Source organism: Aedes albopictus, chromosome 3 (genome assembly GCF_035046485.1).
Source record: "Aedes albopictus strain Foshan chromosome 3, AalbF5, whole genome shotgun sequence".
In the NCBI taxonomy this organism is placed as follows: domain Eukaryota; kingdom Metazoa; phylum Arthropoda; class Insecta; order Diptera; family Culicidae; genus Aedes; species Aedes albopictus.
Window position 1 is genome coordinate 137,715,195 of NC_085138.1, and position 16,089 is coordinate 137,731,283.

The window sequence follows — 16,089 nt, forward strand, 5'->3', positions numbered from 1 at the left end:
GCTGTAAGAGTCGGTTCATCTTCATCTCCCGCAACAGCAGTCACTGTAGAAAGTTTCTGGCAGGAATCGGTCAAAAACTTTCTTGAGCGATTTCTTTTAAACACGAAACTGGGCTATAAGACAGTAGACGTTCGCTCGGTGCAAACGGTTTAACTGCAATGCTTTTTAACTGCAAGTCCGCTAAGTGCAACAATTTTGCAGTTATCGCACCGATATCTGTCAAAAACAAAACGTCAACAGAGTTGCAATGTTTTTCGGATGCACTACAGCCACCGACTAAACCGACGTGCCACTCGATTCCGAGACTTGACCGAAATAATTACACGGTAAATTCAAATTGCAGTGATCGCTAGTGTCAAATTGAAAGTGACGTTTAGCCCGTCATGACATTTATACAGCCGGCGTCGCGGCGTCTTGATCAAACGCTGTGTAAACAAAAACACGTGATGGCCAGTATTGTCAATCTGTAGCTACGCGTTGCCTCAGAATGGAGCATTACGGCAATTACGGCATACTTAAGAATTTTGGGAAGCAATTAAGGATGTTATATTAAATGTCCCAGCGTGAAAATAAATTCAAACATTGGTGGCTGTTACCGTCTGCACACTATATTCCCATCGAATTGTGCAAGCGTCGCGACGATGATGCTGCTCCTGCTGCCGTTTTAGTGACGCTGACTGGGCTGACTACTATTTCAACTTTTATTTGAAAAAATAAAATCTCCCAGAAGTCAATACTTATATGAATTAGGCCTAATAATAAATTGTGCTTTCGGAAAATTAAGATATGAAATTGTGTTCTGATGTGGCTGCAGTATGATGAAGGCATGACCGACGACGACGGCGACGCCGCGGAATACAAACAAACACTCTACGTTTAATTGAATCAAAGTATGAAATTCTGTAAGATTATTGAGTCTTTTACGCTCCTCAAAAGTTTTGTTTTGAACACAGTTTGTGAATCTATCTTTTCTTAGTTTATCATGAGAAATTTTAGTAATTGTTATGAAATAAACAGCATTATCGAATGTTTGAAAAATTTGTTCATTCCAGCACACCTATGGGTGGCATTATTTAAGAGTGTTCGAAATATTTCGGCCAAAATAGTTCCGAACCAAAATCAACAGATGGCGCTATTTTTCAACGGTTTTTATTTTAAAATTTTGGACGAAAATTTCATGAACCTTGGCACTAGCTGGCATGTCGGTTCGTCGGTGCTACAGCCACAGACGAATTTATCTTCGTTTGTGCTACAGCTGCATTACGATATTTTTGAGTGCATTCTGGCTGCGTCCAACAGCAATTGGCAACTGTTGTTTGACGGCTGTCAGTCGTTGCAGTTAGCAAATTTCATTCGGTAACTGAACGGTAAACATATCGAACTTCTACTGCACATGTTGTTGCTCCTGCAGTTTTGAGTAGTTTTGAGCTAGCGTGCGTTCTGTGTGATCAACTACGAACGTGCTCCTGCTGCAGATACATTTCTAAAGGGGTTTGAAAACATCGCCGATTCATAACTGTCATCCATCGAAGCGCGTCATCGCGGTTTTAGCTGCAGTTTTCGTCTCGCGGTTGCATTTTTCGGTCGTCGGAAAGTGCAGAAGAAAAGCGAACTGATTTTTCCTCTTACGTGTAATTTTGTTACAAACAGTCCAACATTGAGACGGACCAAAGGATAATCTTCTGGTAAACGCAGTTTTCTGTAAAAGTAAGTTCAAGATAAGCGTTTCAACGTCTTATCAGTGATGATAATCAAGTTTCTCTTTCACCATCTTTTTAGGCCGCCGACGATAACGACGGCGACGGGATGTTCGATGAGCTGTCCAAGAGTGAGCTCACGCTCTACTCGATTTTGATCTTCCTGTTTCTGGAGAACCTGGTCAACCTCTATTTGACGCGGCGCCAGATCTACGTTTATGAAAACAGCAAGGAAGTCCCGGTGGAACTGCGCGATGTGATGCAGAAGGAGACCTTCGAGAAGGCCCGGTTGTACGGGTTGGACAAGGCGAATTTCGAAGTTTTCAAGCTGCTGGTGTGCGACGTCGGAATTGCTACGATCGAGCTGTACAGCGGGTTTGTGGCGATGGTCTGGGCACGAGCGTTGGAGATTTCCGGTCGAGTTGGATTGAATCCGGCGAACGAAATACACGTCAGCATCGTATTCCTGATGATGATCAACCTGATCGGGGTATTCAAGGATATGCCGTTCAAGATCTACGGGACGTTCGTGCTGGAGGAGAAACACGGATTCAACAAGCAGACGCCGGTGTTTTTCGTAAAGGATCAGATCAAGTCGTTCCTCGTGGGACAGGTTTTGTCCATTCCGATCGTGGCCGCCATCGTGTACATTGTCCAAATCGGTGGCGACTATTTCTTCCTTTGGCTGTGGGCCTTCGTGGGAGTTGTCTCGCTGGTGTTGATCACGGTTTACCCGGTTTACATTGCTCCACTGTTCGATAAGTTCCGTCCGCTGGAGGACGGCGAATTGAAGACCAGCATCGAACAACTTGCCGCTTCGCTCAAGTTCCCACTCGGAAAGCTGTTTGTCGTGGAAGGTTCCAAACGGTCGGCTCACAGCAATGCTTACTTTACGGGATTGTTTGGAGCCAAGCGAATCGTTCTGTTCGACACACTTCTTCTGAACAAAGGACTTCCGGATGATTCGACCCTGGCCGAAGACGAAAAAGGAAAAGGCTGCGAGAACAAGGAAGTGTTGGCGGTTCTTGCCCACGAGCTGGGCCACTGGAAGTTGGGACACGTCCGGAAGAATATCATCATCATGCAGATCCAGATGTTCCTCATCTTCAGTGTCTTCTCGCAGCTGTTCAAGTATTCGCCCCTGTATCAAGCGGTCGGTTTCCCGGAAAACGTTCAACCTATCCTGATTGGATTCCTCGTCATCGTAATGTATGTCCTGGCTCCGTACAACACCCTGATCTCCTTTTGCATGACGATTCTCTCGCGTCGTTTCGAGTACCAAGCGGACGACTTTGCCAATGGGCTTGGATATTCGAAGGATTTGGGCAAGGCCCTTGTGAAGCTGCACATCGACAATCTTGGCTTCCCGATCTACGACTGGATGTACTCGGCGTGGAACCACTCGCACCCGACGCTGCTGCAACGGCTGGAGCGCCTTAAGGGCGCCCAGAAGAAGGATAGATAAGATGGCGCAGCAGCTACTACCGGAAGCTCAAACTTTGCACTGTGGTACTAGTCGGAAACGAGTTATTCATCGTGGTGCAGCAGTAGGAGAGACGTTCAAATTTTCCCAGATGTCATAGAATTGCAAATCGCCGAGCACTGAGTCTGAGCAGCAAAGTATGCATTTTGTTTTAGTTTAGCACGTAAAATATTAGATGAAATAATAAACGTAATGAATTTGCTTCTTATCAATAAATATAAATGCTTTTCATTAACTCACTGGAACTTAGTTCTGGTAAAAACGAAAATCCATGATCCACATTATAAGTCTCAACACAAATAAATCAGGCATATTTTCGTACGAAAACATCCTCGACAAATCATGAAATCCTTCTCCACCGGATGCTATACCTAAGATAGTTGCCCCATCCCGGCCAAAATCCTACTGCCCCCGAAACTCGGCATATCGTTTAAGAAACCAACAGAAAAATATCACGAACTGATAGATCGGTATCGACTTAGACACAACAGAGAAGCATTGGAACATAGAAGCTGACGCGGGGTCTCCAGTTAGCCTAGTGGTTAAGGCTATGGATCGCCAATCCGGAGACGGCGGGTTCGATTCCCGTTCCGATCGGGAAAATTTTCTCGACTCCCTGGGCATAGAGTATCATTGTACTTGCCTCACAATATACAAATACATGCAATGCCAGCGAGAAGCGGCACATTAATCTCGAAATCCGGGCACTAAGTGAAGTCCACCGTAGAGACAATTTTACTTTTAAGAAAGTTCTACAAAGAACACTGTGATACTACACCGACTAATAAACGAATGAACTAGTTCGTACATAGCTTTTATTGCATGATGGACAATTTGAAAAAAAAACATAAATAAAATCTACACTAGAAACAAAATGCACCTATAACTACACAAACAGAAAACACACCCTAGCACACTCCCCTAATTGGGTCGCTGAAATTTCTTCAGCACTTCCATTAAGAATTCATACCTCAGTCGTATCTCGGTCGCACTCCTTCCCTGAATCTTCATCCCGATTCGCTCCACCAGCTGTTCAACCGAACTGTACCCCGTCTTGATCTCCTCCAGGATCACCTTGTCTTCATCTCTGGTCCAGCTGGTTGGACTGGGCTGTTCGGGACAATCTTTAGACTCGCTCTCGTCACACCGCTCTTTCTTTATCGGAACGGATGCTGCTGTTTCGGTTGGTGGCGCCGTGATGGTGCTGCTGGAGCTGGAGCTGCTGGGAGTTGCACTGGCGACGGGGAGCGCTTTCCTTTTCACACCGGTTGAGCTCGAGGAGGATGGCTCCGGCGCGTTCGCTGGAGCAGGTGATGATTCAATCAACTGCTTCAACTTTTTAGATGTTAGCAATGCTTTCGAGTCCGGGGATACCGAAAAGGGTGCCTTTTTGCAGGCCGTTGGAGAGTTTTTGCCCGTCGCAGGTTTTTTGCTGACCGGAGAATTTATTCGCTTCTTGGGGACGGTTTTGATCTGTTGCTTCTTTGGGGAATTGGATCTGTCGTCCTCGGAGAGATTTTGTTGGCTGTTGATGAGAAAAAAGTTGTTAGAGGATAAAAGCATTTGGAATTTCTAGCAAAGTGTGACAGTACGTGTATTAGGTATATTTACTGCCGTGAATCGCATATCTGTCCCATTTGCATCACTCTGAAAAATTTTCACGTCCGATTTACGTGAAAAGATAGGTAGTTTTCATCCACCATATTTTTCACGTAACCTTCGCCTGAATGTCAGGTAGCTGGACAAATTTTAGTTTCGCTAATCGACGTGATTAGTCAGGTAAATTTGACAGGCTTTTTACGTATCGTTTCGTAATGATTGATACTGATATTTCAGGTAACTTTTACGTGAAAACATGATAATTTCTACATGAATTCCACGAAATTCATCCATACCATGATTTTTTAAGCAGCCGCACCAGCTTGCAACGTATTTGAAGAGGCAAGAGATGTTGAATCCTACAAAAATGCAATGGAAAATTTGTATGCTTTTATACTATCGCTAAATTAATATACCGTTGCATTTTATAGGGATTTTAAAACTCTTGCCTCCTCAAATACGCTACAAGATAGTGCCAATATGTAACAACGAAAAATCTATAGTTTTTTTTTTATTTGGAGTAAAATCTCGGGTTTTTGACGCAACATCTTGGTGTCCAGCTCAAGGTCCAGCCGTTTCGAACACTCGTTGAACTGAACCTCCGTCACCGTCATACACCTATTCCAGCGCCTGAAATGATTGAAAATAGAAAAACACACAGCTCATTATAATTAATAACAATCAATTGCCCTAAACAATTAAATTACCTCAATACTTGCAGCAACTTGCACAGAAACTCCCTATCAGCAAGCAGCTCTTTCGCCAACCTACTTCTCGACGCCATATTGAACTGTTTTTCACACCTGAAAATTCACGTAACTTTCGTTTCGCGGAAACTTCCAAGTCGGAAGTACACCAACACAAACGCATTGAAACGATTTACGTGAAAATAAGGTGGGTTTAATCAAGCAGGGCGGTGCACATGACGTGGTTTTCGAGTGAGAGTTACTGACATCACATAACTTTTGAGGTTTTCAGAATAAGGATGAGCTACGTGATATTTCACGTGAATCGGACGTGAAAATTCTTCAGAGGAAAAACATTCTTCTATAGGAAATCCAGCAAAGATGGGACTGATATGCGATTCACGGCAGTATAGGCAAATAGCGTGACAGAGGGGGGGGGGGGGTCTACAAAAACCGAAAAATGATGGACGTAATAAATGAATCTTCCCATAGTATGGGATTGCTTACTCACTTACGCCCAACGTTGATTCGCATGGCATTCTGTTTCTCTATTGTCGTGGTGCCTCGATGACGTTGTTGGTTGGTGGCTCTGTAACAGGTGATACCAATTCCACAGGAATAATTATTTTGCTCATGAAATGGGAGGGATAGAAGAAAATAAAATTAGAATAATAATGATAATAACAAGTACTCGGCGAGTAACGGCGCTTGATCACTGTATTCGCAGCTTCCGGGAATAAAAGCATGGAAACAATGTCAAGACGAAACCGAAGAATGCGATCGCCCCAGGAGGGAGCCCCTAGTGGAGCTGGTCATGGAATGGAGAACAGAACGAGTGGCCAGCGGCTGGAAGAAGCTGTGGTGCAAGAGAGGCTTTTTAGTCAAGGGCCGTCAACCCGTATCAGCACGAACGCAGAGCAGAAACGGCTGATCGACGTCAGTCGCTCACGTTAGCAGCAGGCGGCCGACAGCAGCGGATCATGTGGACGAGGGAGATGAATATGAACCTACGTGATTCGCTGCTATTTTGTCTCCACGAGGATGGAGAGGACATGTCCGGCGGATCAGGGATGCTGGAAACGTTAAATGAGAGATTCCCTCGCTTTGCGAACCAGCTTGACTTGAACCAGCTGTATACACGGCAGCGAGCAATTATGTCTCATAAATTCATAATAGGTATGTATGCTCACATCTGCAGAAGAGGAGTGCATCAAGTTGGAAGCGCAGAGGGAATTGGGAGAGGAGAGGACATGATCTAGCGATACGTCTAGAAGGAGTTCAGTGCTCCAGTGGATATACAACGACAGCAACTGCGAGATGAATTAGTGCTGTACAAGGTCACAGCAGTGACGCAGTTCCCATGTCCCGGCACCGAATACCATCGCTGCGGAATACCTATCAGCTAACAAGTGCAGGAAGCATCTTAAATTAGGTAACTAGGATACTTTGCCACAATACTTGGAGGCCGTACACAACCTACAAGATTGTGGCGTTAGCACTAAATTGGTTTCCGAAAAAACTTCATTGACTTCCGCTGCCTTTCCTATGCGTTAAACATCACGTCGGAAGTAGTGCGCTGTATAGAATACCAGATTTACTGTACAGCGCACTACTTCCCACGTTACGTTTAACGCAACGGAAAGGCAGCGGAAGTCAATGAAGTTTTTTTCGGAAATCAATTTAGTGCTAAACGCACAATAACTGTATATTCAGCTGCTGTGGCTGTTGTAAAGACGCTGGGATCGTCGACACGCATGCAAAGAGACGCTGAAGGTCGCACACGCCCCAGTACACAAAAACCCACGTAGGTGCAACGATTGGAGAACCGAGTCGCCACATTGCGGACCGAGATTGGTCGATTAACTCAGTTTAGTGTGGGTCATCGGAACCGTTTTCTCAGATCAAAGCTTTTTTGGTTCCGTTTCGGGTCCTGAGCATCTGTGCAAAATTTGAGCACGATCGGTTGCGTCTACACTTTGCGCGTTTGAATTGAAATTTGTATGGGATTTTGTATGGGAAAACATAATTTTTTGCATTTTTGTCATAAGTTGAAAAAGTTTGTCTGAAGCTTTTCAACCGATGCTATTAAATGATAGCCTAGGATGTTCTGAAAAACTTTGTTGAAGACCGCAAAGCGATCCGATGCTTGTGAAAATAGTACTAACCAACGAACCGCATGCATGTGTTTATGTTCTAACATGTAAAGGAATAACAATAGCAACAAAATCATGATGTTTCGCCAAGCAATGCCAACGCTATAACTTTTTTCATAAGCATCAGATCACTTCGCGGTCTTTGACAAAATTTTTCAGGGCACCCTAGGCTATGTTTTCACTTTATCGGTTATATGGTTTTAGAAAAAAATTAGCATGTTATGAGAGAAATGCAAAAAAGTGTGTTTTCCCATGTAAAACCCCATACCAACTGCAAACGCGATGCGCAAAACGTAGACATAACCGATCGTGCCCAAATTTTGCACACTTATTTGGGTCCTGAGATGGGATCAAAAAAGCTTTGATCTAATGGGATACCATTGAATTTTTCATTTTTCCATATAAACGATGACCCACTCTACTGCCCCCATTCGCACAATAGTCCCATGTTAATAGGAAACCCAGCAAACATGGGACTGTTGTGCGAATAGGGGCAGTCTAGTATGTATGCAAGCGGAGGATCGATCAACAAGGCTAGTTCATTTCGTTATGTTGCAGAAATTGTAAAGCCCACAAAACTCCGAGATCTCGATTGAGTGCTTGTTACGAACGCGCTGTTAATTAAATCAATCAATGTAGTTACAGTAGACGGAATTAGCAATCATTATGTACATGAATCATTGTGCGTCATTGGGCTTTTGAAAATTACTATCAGTGCGCCGCATGGCATTTTCTTGTCACTTTATGTTTAGTTTATCATCCTTACTGTAGCGTACGTACAAGTAAGTAAGCAGACACGAATAATCATTAAGAAAATAAAGACCCAAAATCGATAATAATAGAGCGACCCAAAGATGCGGTCGTAAATCTTGGCGACGATGAGTCGTTGATAGTTAAGAAAATAGAATTGCGATAAGCAGACAGAGATACTAAAAATTGCCGGGTACAGATGCAAGTGCGTCATGGCACAGTAAGACCCAGGCAGAAAATTTTAGTATATAAGACCTTAGGTAAGAAATAAAGTTAGTTCTTAGCTTCATCTCATGTCGGTCCTTGAAATCCGAAAGCACACTTCCTCTTGTTAATGTTCGGTTCGCCCCAAACAGTGCTCTTGCGGAATTATTGTGGCGTTATGGAGTTTCGAGAGAAAGCGGAAAGAACAGAACAGGATGTTCACCATGAACCAAAAAAGAGTTCTACAACTGCATCCGAAATAACAAGTCTGATGTTGGAGAAAGGTTTCCGGAGATTGGCGACGCCACACAGTTCTGAGTCAATCTATGGGAGAACCAAGGGGTCGGACAGCCTGATCTGGGATCGAAATATCAAAAAATATTAAAAATATTAATCCAAATATCACAAAAATGATCAAGTGTGCCGTGATGGTTATTTTTGTTTGTTATCATGTCAAACAAGAATGCCACAGAAGTTAGTACAGATCTTATTTTGTGAACAGCCTGATGTTGTACATAAAAAACCGCTGGCCATTTCCGTACTCCTCGGTCCTCGCTACCATACAGCTTCATCTTGTGCACAGGGTATATTCAAAATTTATGTTAGCCTGGGTTTTTGTTAGAACAACCGTTTGTTTATCAATGAGATGCTGCTTAATGTATGCTGGTACTGCCAGCTTAGTTTGTGGCATCAAGCGGCCTGAATATGAAACTATCCTGCCTCGGAAGCGATACCCAAATCTTACCAATAACATACTGTTTTCGAAACATAACAAATCATCAAAGAAACCGAAACCCTGGCTAAAATTTTACCCTCCCAAGCTCTATGGTTCTCATTTCGTAATTATTTTCCCCTGAAATACTTCACTACTTTTATAGACACGTAGATTCTGAGAGCCTTCTACGTGTCGGTACATAATTTAATAAATAATCTCTTATGATAATATATACCCCAGAGTTTGATTTACCAAACCTCCCTCAGCTACGTGGAAATCGAGCATGATACACATACGCTTGTTGAACATATTTGCATGGAATCTGCCTTAAAGGAATTAGGTTTTATTGAAAGATTATATGTAAGAGATCTTGGTATTTGATTTGTTATCTCAAGGAACATCAAGTAGAGCTGATTTCGTCTTCAGCAAAGGATCCTCTTTGGTGTGGGTCTTTGTATCGTCAGCTCCTGAAACTGTAAAAATTGTGTGTGATGTACTACAAATAGAAAAATGAAATATGATTTCAAATACTTCAATTCTTTGCCAATGTTTGTCTACGGTTTGACTTTCGTTGTCTTCAACATCCTGGTTTATGACAGATGTTCATTGAAAAGAAAACCAAAGCTGCTTTGATGAAATTATGGATTTTAATAAATATTAAAAATATCAACCAATATTAATCCCAGTATCAATGAGCTGTCCGACCCCTTGGGGAGAACCCTGTCCCGCACAGCGACGATTGGATATGGTTGGACTGGATGCAAAATATTTCGTTTTACCTAATCAAATTTGATAGATTTAAGCATTTTATGTTAGTATGAAAAGTTGCATGCAACTTTTGGAGGATGACTTGTATGGGAAATATCGTACCTAACATAAATTGCTAAAAACTATCAAATTCGATTTGGTAAAACGAAATATTCTGCATGAGTCGTTAATTTAGATGTTAATTGACCAATTAGCCTTTTGATTGCTTAAAAAAATATGTCTTTGCTTAATGGCTTGCAGTCAAAAAAGCCCAAAATCGCATATTTTGCCCTATAAATTGAGGTATAGCTCAAAATTGTGACGTGTTGGAGCAAATCTGAGCCCGGATTCGAATTCAGCGGCCCAAAATCCTTCGGAGACACATAAGTTTACTCTTGAGACAAACAAAAAGTTAATTTTTGTTACGCTGTGTAATGTGTCTTTTGAGTCTGCACAAGGGGCTGTCGTCGGTAAAAGCGAGAAGGATACAAGACCACTATGTAATGCCAACAACGTGATGCCTTAAGAACGAAAATGGTGTCCCAAAAACACACAAGGATGCAGTGCTGAAAATGTAATTTCGACACATTCAGATTCCAGATTCTGTGCTGTGGCCCAGATCTCTGAGCATCAGGAGGGGGATATTACAAGGCGATACCTTTAGTCCGCTAAATATGCTAAATATGCAACTAAATATGGTCGTAAACTGAAAAAATGGGAAAAATGATCACAACAATGTACCCACATATTCTTTATGTACGACATGAAACTGTTTACGGAATCAGTACAGATACTGCATCAACTGTTGTAGCTTGTGACGGTGTTCGGCAACCACATTCGGATGGAGTTTGAAATAGATAAATGTCGGTCAGTCCAACTTCGCCGGGATCAAGTAATGTTTTCGCATCAACGAACAGGAGGATTATCAACTGAACTGCGACATCAAGACCGTCGACGAGATGATCGTTACGTGGAAGGGAAGCATAAGGAGTAGAATGGGACGCTCCCCCATCAACTGGAGCTCTAGAACATCGATAGGGTGGCGTCGAACGCGTGGCTGGTGCGAGGTGGACTCTTCTCTGAAACAGAAGGTTTCATAATACCATACCGAAGGTTTAATAATAATCATAAAGTTTGAAAAAAAAAATCCCAAAATTTTGGCCATCGAGGCGGTTGCTGTGATGGTATGTGGTGTGCATATTTTTGAGTCTCAACCACGGACCGGAAACAGGAAGGCAGGATAAGCTCAATATGAACATAGTCGATTTAAGCAGGCAAACTCTAATTTCTCTTATCTGTTTCTTTTTTTTTCTTGATTCTATATCATCTTACCCATAGTTGGATGAAGATGGGGCAGAGCCCTACACTCAGCGAAAAAAACTAGCGAAGTTCATTGAAATACCTTATGAAAATTTGCTATAACTAATTCTTACGGATGACATAAGAAAACCTTATAAAAATTGATCGTGCTTGCTATGACAAATTTCATAAGATAGACTTATGAAAAGAACAAAGAAATCCTAAAATGATGCAGACTGGATTCGATCCATGAACGTCGGGATCGCCGAGTCCGTGTTTTATCCACACGGCTACCGACGCTTGAGAATACCATGTTGCTAAACATGAATAAAAGCCAAGCTGTGAGACGATTTTACGTCATAGAGTGACCTTATGAAATTCATCCGAATCATTATGAATTATTTAAAGGCCGTTTCATTAGTTGGGCCTTATGGAAGACTTAAGGTTATTTGGCTAAGTGTAAGAATCATAGCCAATACTAAAATATACTTCTGGTTTCATATTTATCTCCACTACATTTGAAATTATAATTGTAAAAAGTTATTGCAATATTGTCGAGCCAAACTATCATTCTTGTGATAAAAGTTTCCAGCATATTTTTTTTTTTGAGTTTTTGGTCTTTCCCCTTTGATTTTTTTTTGAATGCTGCCTGGAAAGGTCAGATCATCTTCTGTTGTCTGTCATCCAAAACGAATGACTTCATGGGAAGTTATAAAGCCGGTCTTATCGATGGCTGGTCGACAACGTGCCAGATCTTCACAGTACGGCAAATCCTGAAATTACAGTAGACGTTCGGTAAGTGCAACATGTTTACGTTTTAGTTACCGAATGAAATTCGCTAACTGCAACGACTGACAGCCGTCAAATAGTTGTTGCACTTAGCGGACTTGCAGTTAAAAAGCATTGCAGTTAAACCGTTTGCACCGAGCGAACGTCTACTGTACGTGAACAACCTGGCGCACCATGTTGACGTTTGGCGGTGCGATAACTGCAAATTGGTTGCACTTACCGGACTTGCAGTTAAAAAGCATTGCAGTTAAACCACAGAGAAACAGACGTAACACTTAGAACAAATTATATTAAAATTCATCGTCACGAAATCGAAATCGCCCAATGCTAATAATACCGTGCTTGAACAAGCCACCACTAGATGGCGGTAGTGAGAAAACGTCAAACAGGAGCAAAAACGATGCCAGCGCCACGACTGGTCAATTGACCAACTACCGAATATTTGAATAAATCGTTAAAAAGGTAATTGATGGGAAGCGAGTAGAGTGTGACGTACCATTTGTCATACATAAACCTTGCGGTTATGTCACAGACATTACCACCCCTACATTTTATGTCACCCGTTACATTCAGAATTTTTTGTTTTTAAGATTTTCCTTATTTTTTCCACGTATAAACAAAGCTATCCTGAAAACAAATTGAGCAGATGCAAAACTCATAGTAATCAATTCATCCGTTCGTGAGTTATATGATGATGATGATGATGATGATGATGATTGTGTACCCACCATCAGCGCAAGGATTACCTATGGCTGCAGAGTCATACCGGAACGGAATGATCTACCTGATGGTTTGTTGTAGCAGGGTAAGCTAAATTCACTGGAGACCTTCGGAAAACAACATGATAATTGTTATCTCGTGACAAAGTCTGGCCACCCCACGAACATTTGCCCGGAAACCAGTTCATTTAACTTCCTTAGGCTACCCCTCCGAAATCCCCATATATGTCATGTTCAAATATAAAAAGTAATAATAAGGAACGAACTCACCGGGTAATCCTGACCAGCTGGTTTTCTATGTTTGGCTTTGGTCTCAGCATGCAAACGGTCCAACCATATTAAATGTGCACTCGTTCACACCACTCGCTGATTCTCCGATCGTCCATCGAAGAATCCGAAAAAATACATAAGCGAGAATAACCGACGCACTGAAAAACAATCTCTTGGATACTAGCATTTCCGAACTCGGAATAACGACGAACACGAGCACCACGATGCGGGCAATGTGGTCTCTTGCCACCGAGCCATCGTCGATCGTTTACACAAATTGCGAACAAAAAACACAAAGAAAAATACGAAAACGCGGGAACGACGAAATGCGATAAGTTTCAGCCTCCGCGCCCTGCTTGTCACTCCTCTTTTCTCGGCTCCTATGTAACCACTAACTGAATAACATCTTGAGAAGGCGCTTTTTCAGCCTTTTTGCAGTTGTTAAATAATAGTTATACGGTATCCCCAAATTAATCGATTAAATAATTAAGTTATGGATGCCGTGACGCAATACATGTGGAACTGGAATCATCGCTTTTAAGATTGAATATTTTAAGTACTTGCCGCTACTTGGAAATTCATCCGTTCGTGAGTTATATTGCCTCAAAGGAAAATAAAAAAAAATTTTAACATAGAGATAAGCCAATTTGTTTGTTTGGGAGTTGTTTGACCTATATTTAAGTTTTAACTGCTATTGTCGGGCCACCACCAAACCGGACTTCGCACAATCAAGTCGCGACGCGACCCAACTCGCGACGTTTTTTGATCATATCAAAAGTAGTGCGCATCCTTCCCGTTGTTGTCAGCAATACAGCGCACTAGAAGCGAAACAGTTGCGACATTTGTGGACCAAGAAAATGGCAATTTTTGATTGAATGTCGATCTTGATTCCAACTGGATAGACAATACATTGACTAACACTAGTACAACGATGACGACCCACGCCTGAATTATGACGCTGATTATGGAGAACGACGAAAGTATCACAACAACCCGATGAAGAACACCCGCAACACATACTGCCACTGCAAAAAATCCAAACGTCATAGCTACGTGGAAACATACGTGATATTTTTCCATCGCACTTTCCACGTAACACTTACGTGGAACATAGATAGCAAGGAATGAACTCTAAAGCCACTCATGAACTATTTATCCACCGGCATTCCACGTAGCAGTTACGTGACCTTTTCGTATCCTTTACAGAGTGTTCCTGTATTTTACACTGGACACTCCAGTAAATTTTATTTGGATTTTATATCACAATTAAGGTATCTACTAATAAAGTTGAGCTCGGGCTTTTCCTTTTGGTTAAGTACCATGACATCACCTAATTCCAATCACGTTTTTTTCGGTTCCTAATCCCGTTCACACCGTGTACAACAAATTGGGCGAACGGAATTAGGAACCGAAAAAAAGTGATTGAAATTAGGTGATGTCCGGTATAACTACATATTCTTCCGACTGATGAATTTTAAACATAACTTAAATTGCATACAGTTGGGAAATAATGTAGGTATTGGAGTAAAATGTGGTAAAAACAAAAACAAAGACACTTTTTCTCGCATCCTTCAAGACTTATTTAATTGATTGGAAATGTTGATTAGAAATTGATTAGAAATGTTGAAGCACTACTTGAAAAACTATAGCTGGTGGAATTTTGAGATTTTTTTTGGCCGACGCCGCTATAGGATTCCTGCAGCATACTCTTTGAAGGATGCGGGCACTCCTGTTGACTAGGGCTTCCAATCCCGGGATAGATTTCCCGGGAAATGAAATTTCCCGGGATTCCCGAATCCCGGGAATAAAATTTTTGTATCCCGGGTTTCCCGAATTTCCCGGGATTTTTTATTTCTATTGTATATTTTTTGTCAAGTGTTTAATGACCAATTTAAAATTGCGAGTCAATGATTGACTTGCCCAGCTTCTTGATTAATGTTCGTCAAATCACATGACCTCTATTGCCTCTATGCAGATGTTATTTATGTTGATGTTATTATATAATTCGAGCTTAACGCTAACGGAAAGTTTACGCAGATAAAATCCTCTTAATAATATGAAGGCATTGAAACTGATTTCAACCGACTACGATTCTACTTTTTTTTAGTACTGCTTCAAAGTATGGAGTTCATGCTTTAGTTCCACCTCCAACCATACAGCAATACAGTCAGAGTTCTCTGATCGTCTACAAGGTCTTGATGACTGCCCAACTATTTATGAACAAATCAATTTGTACATTGCTACTAGATCATGGTGCAACAACCTCATACACAGTTAGAAAAAATCACCGACTTCGGTAATGTTTTACCGAAATCTCAACCGTTAAGTTTGTTTTACAGGAAAAAATCGGTAAAGGAAGCAACTTTTACCGAAGTTCGTTAGAGTTTGACAGATAAACGATAACATTTTACCGAAATTTGGTAATTTTTTACAGAATTCCGTTAAGAATCCATTACCGAACGCTCAGCGGTTGAGATTTCGGTAAAAATTACCGAACGCGATTAGCTGTGTACAGCTCTTGCTAATTAGACGATCAGATAATAGCACATATTGGGCCATTATTGGGCTTCGTTGGGTTTTTACTATTGTAGCCCTTTACTTTGACTTCAGAATTCCTCAACGAAGTTTTTTTTTCGTTTTTTTTTTGGCAGTTATCGTATGTTATAGTTTATTTCAAATTAAAATTTCATTATTCATTGCTAGTTGAAATCGTACTTAAAATGCATTGATGGTAAACTATGAACCTTCTTATCGTAAAATTTGCTGAATTGTGCACAGTCTATAATAGGAAACGGAAAAATATGATATCTAATAAACGATTTTCTTTAAAATAAATACATTTTTCGCTTAAAAATAAAATTTTCTCAAATCCCGGAATCCTGGGAAATCCCGGGAAATGGTCATATTTTTTCCCGTTTCCCGGGAAGCTGAATCCCGGGAAATTTGGAAGCCCTACTGTTGACGCATGAAGAATGATT

General features: G+C 41.5%; 2 protein-coding genes across 4 annotated transcripts in view; one reads left to right on the top strand and one right to left on the bottom strand.

Annotated features, from left to right (window-relative positions):
• Positions 1-1,526: 1,526 nt before the first annotated feature.
• On the top strand, positions 1,527-3,419 carry LOC109401060 (CAAX prenyl protease 1 homolog). Its single transcript, XM_019673544.3, has 2 exons — positions 1,527-1,707; positions 1,780-3,419. Exon 2 carries the CDS (start codon positions 1,807-1,809, stop codon positions 3,160-3,162), a length of 1,356 nt encoding a protein of 451 aa, XP_019529089.3. The 5' UTR covers positions 1,527-1,707; positions 1,780-1,806; the 3' UTR covers positions 3,163-3,419.
• Positions 3,420-3,978: 559 nt separating this feature from the next.
• LOC109401056 (GON-4-like protein) overlaps positions 3,979-16,089 on the bottom strand; it is a 42,739-nt gene continuing 30,628 nt past the window's right edge. Inside the window, exons 9-10 of one of the 3 annotated variants that reach the window (XM_029879471.2) lie at positions 5,977-6,054; positions 3,979-4,705 (exon numbers count right to left, since the gene is read on the bottom strand). In XM_029879471.2, coding sequence (XP_029735331.2) covers positions 4,102-4,705; positions 5,977-6,054 — 682 coding nt within the window. In that variant the 3' untranslated portion in view covers positions 3,979-4,101. The remainder of the gene's footprint in view (positions 4,706-5,976; positions 6,055-16,089) is intronic. The other 2 variants (XM_062860953.1, XM_062860952.1) reach the window with 2 other exon arrangements.

What these genes read in the sequence shown, in the direction of transcription:
- LOC109401060 (XM_019673544.3), top strand. Translation starts at nt 1,807, where the DNA reads ATGTTCGATGAGCTGTCCAAGAGTGAGCTCACGCTCTACTCGATTTTG.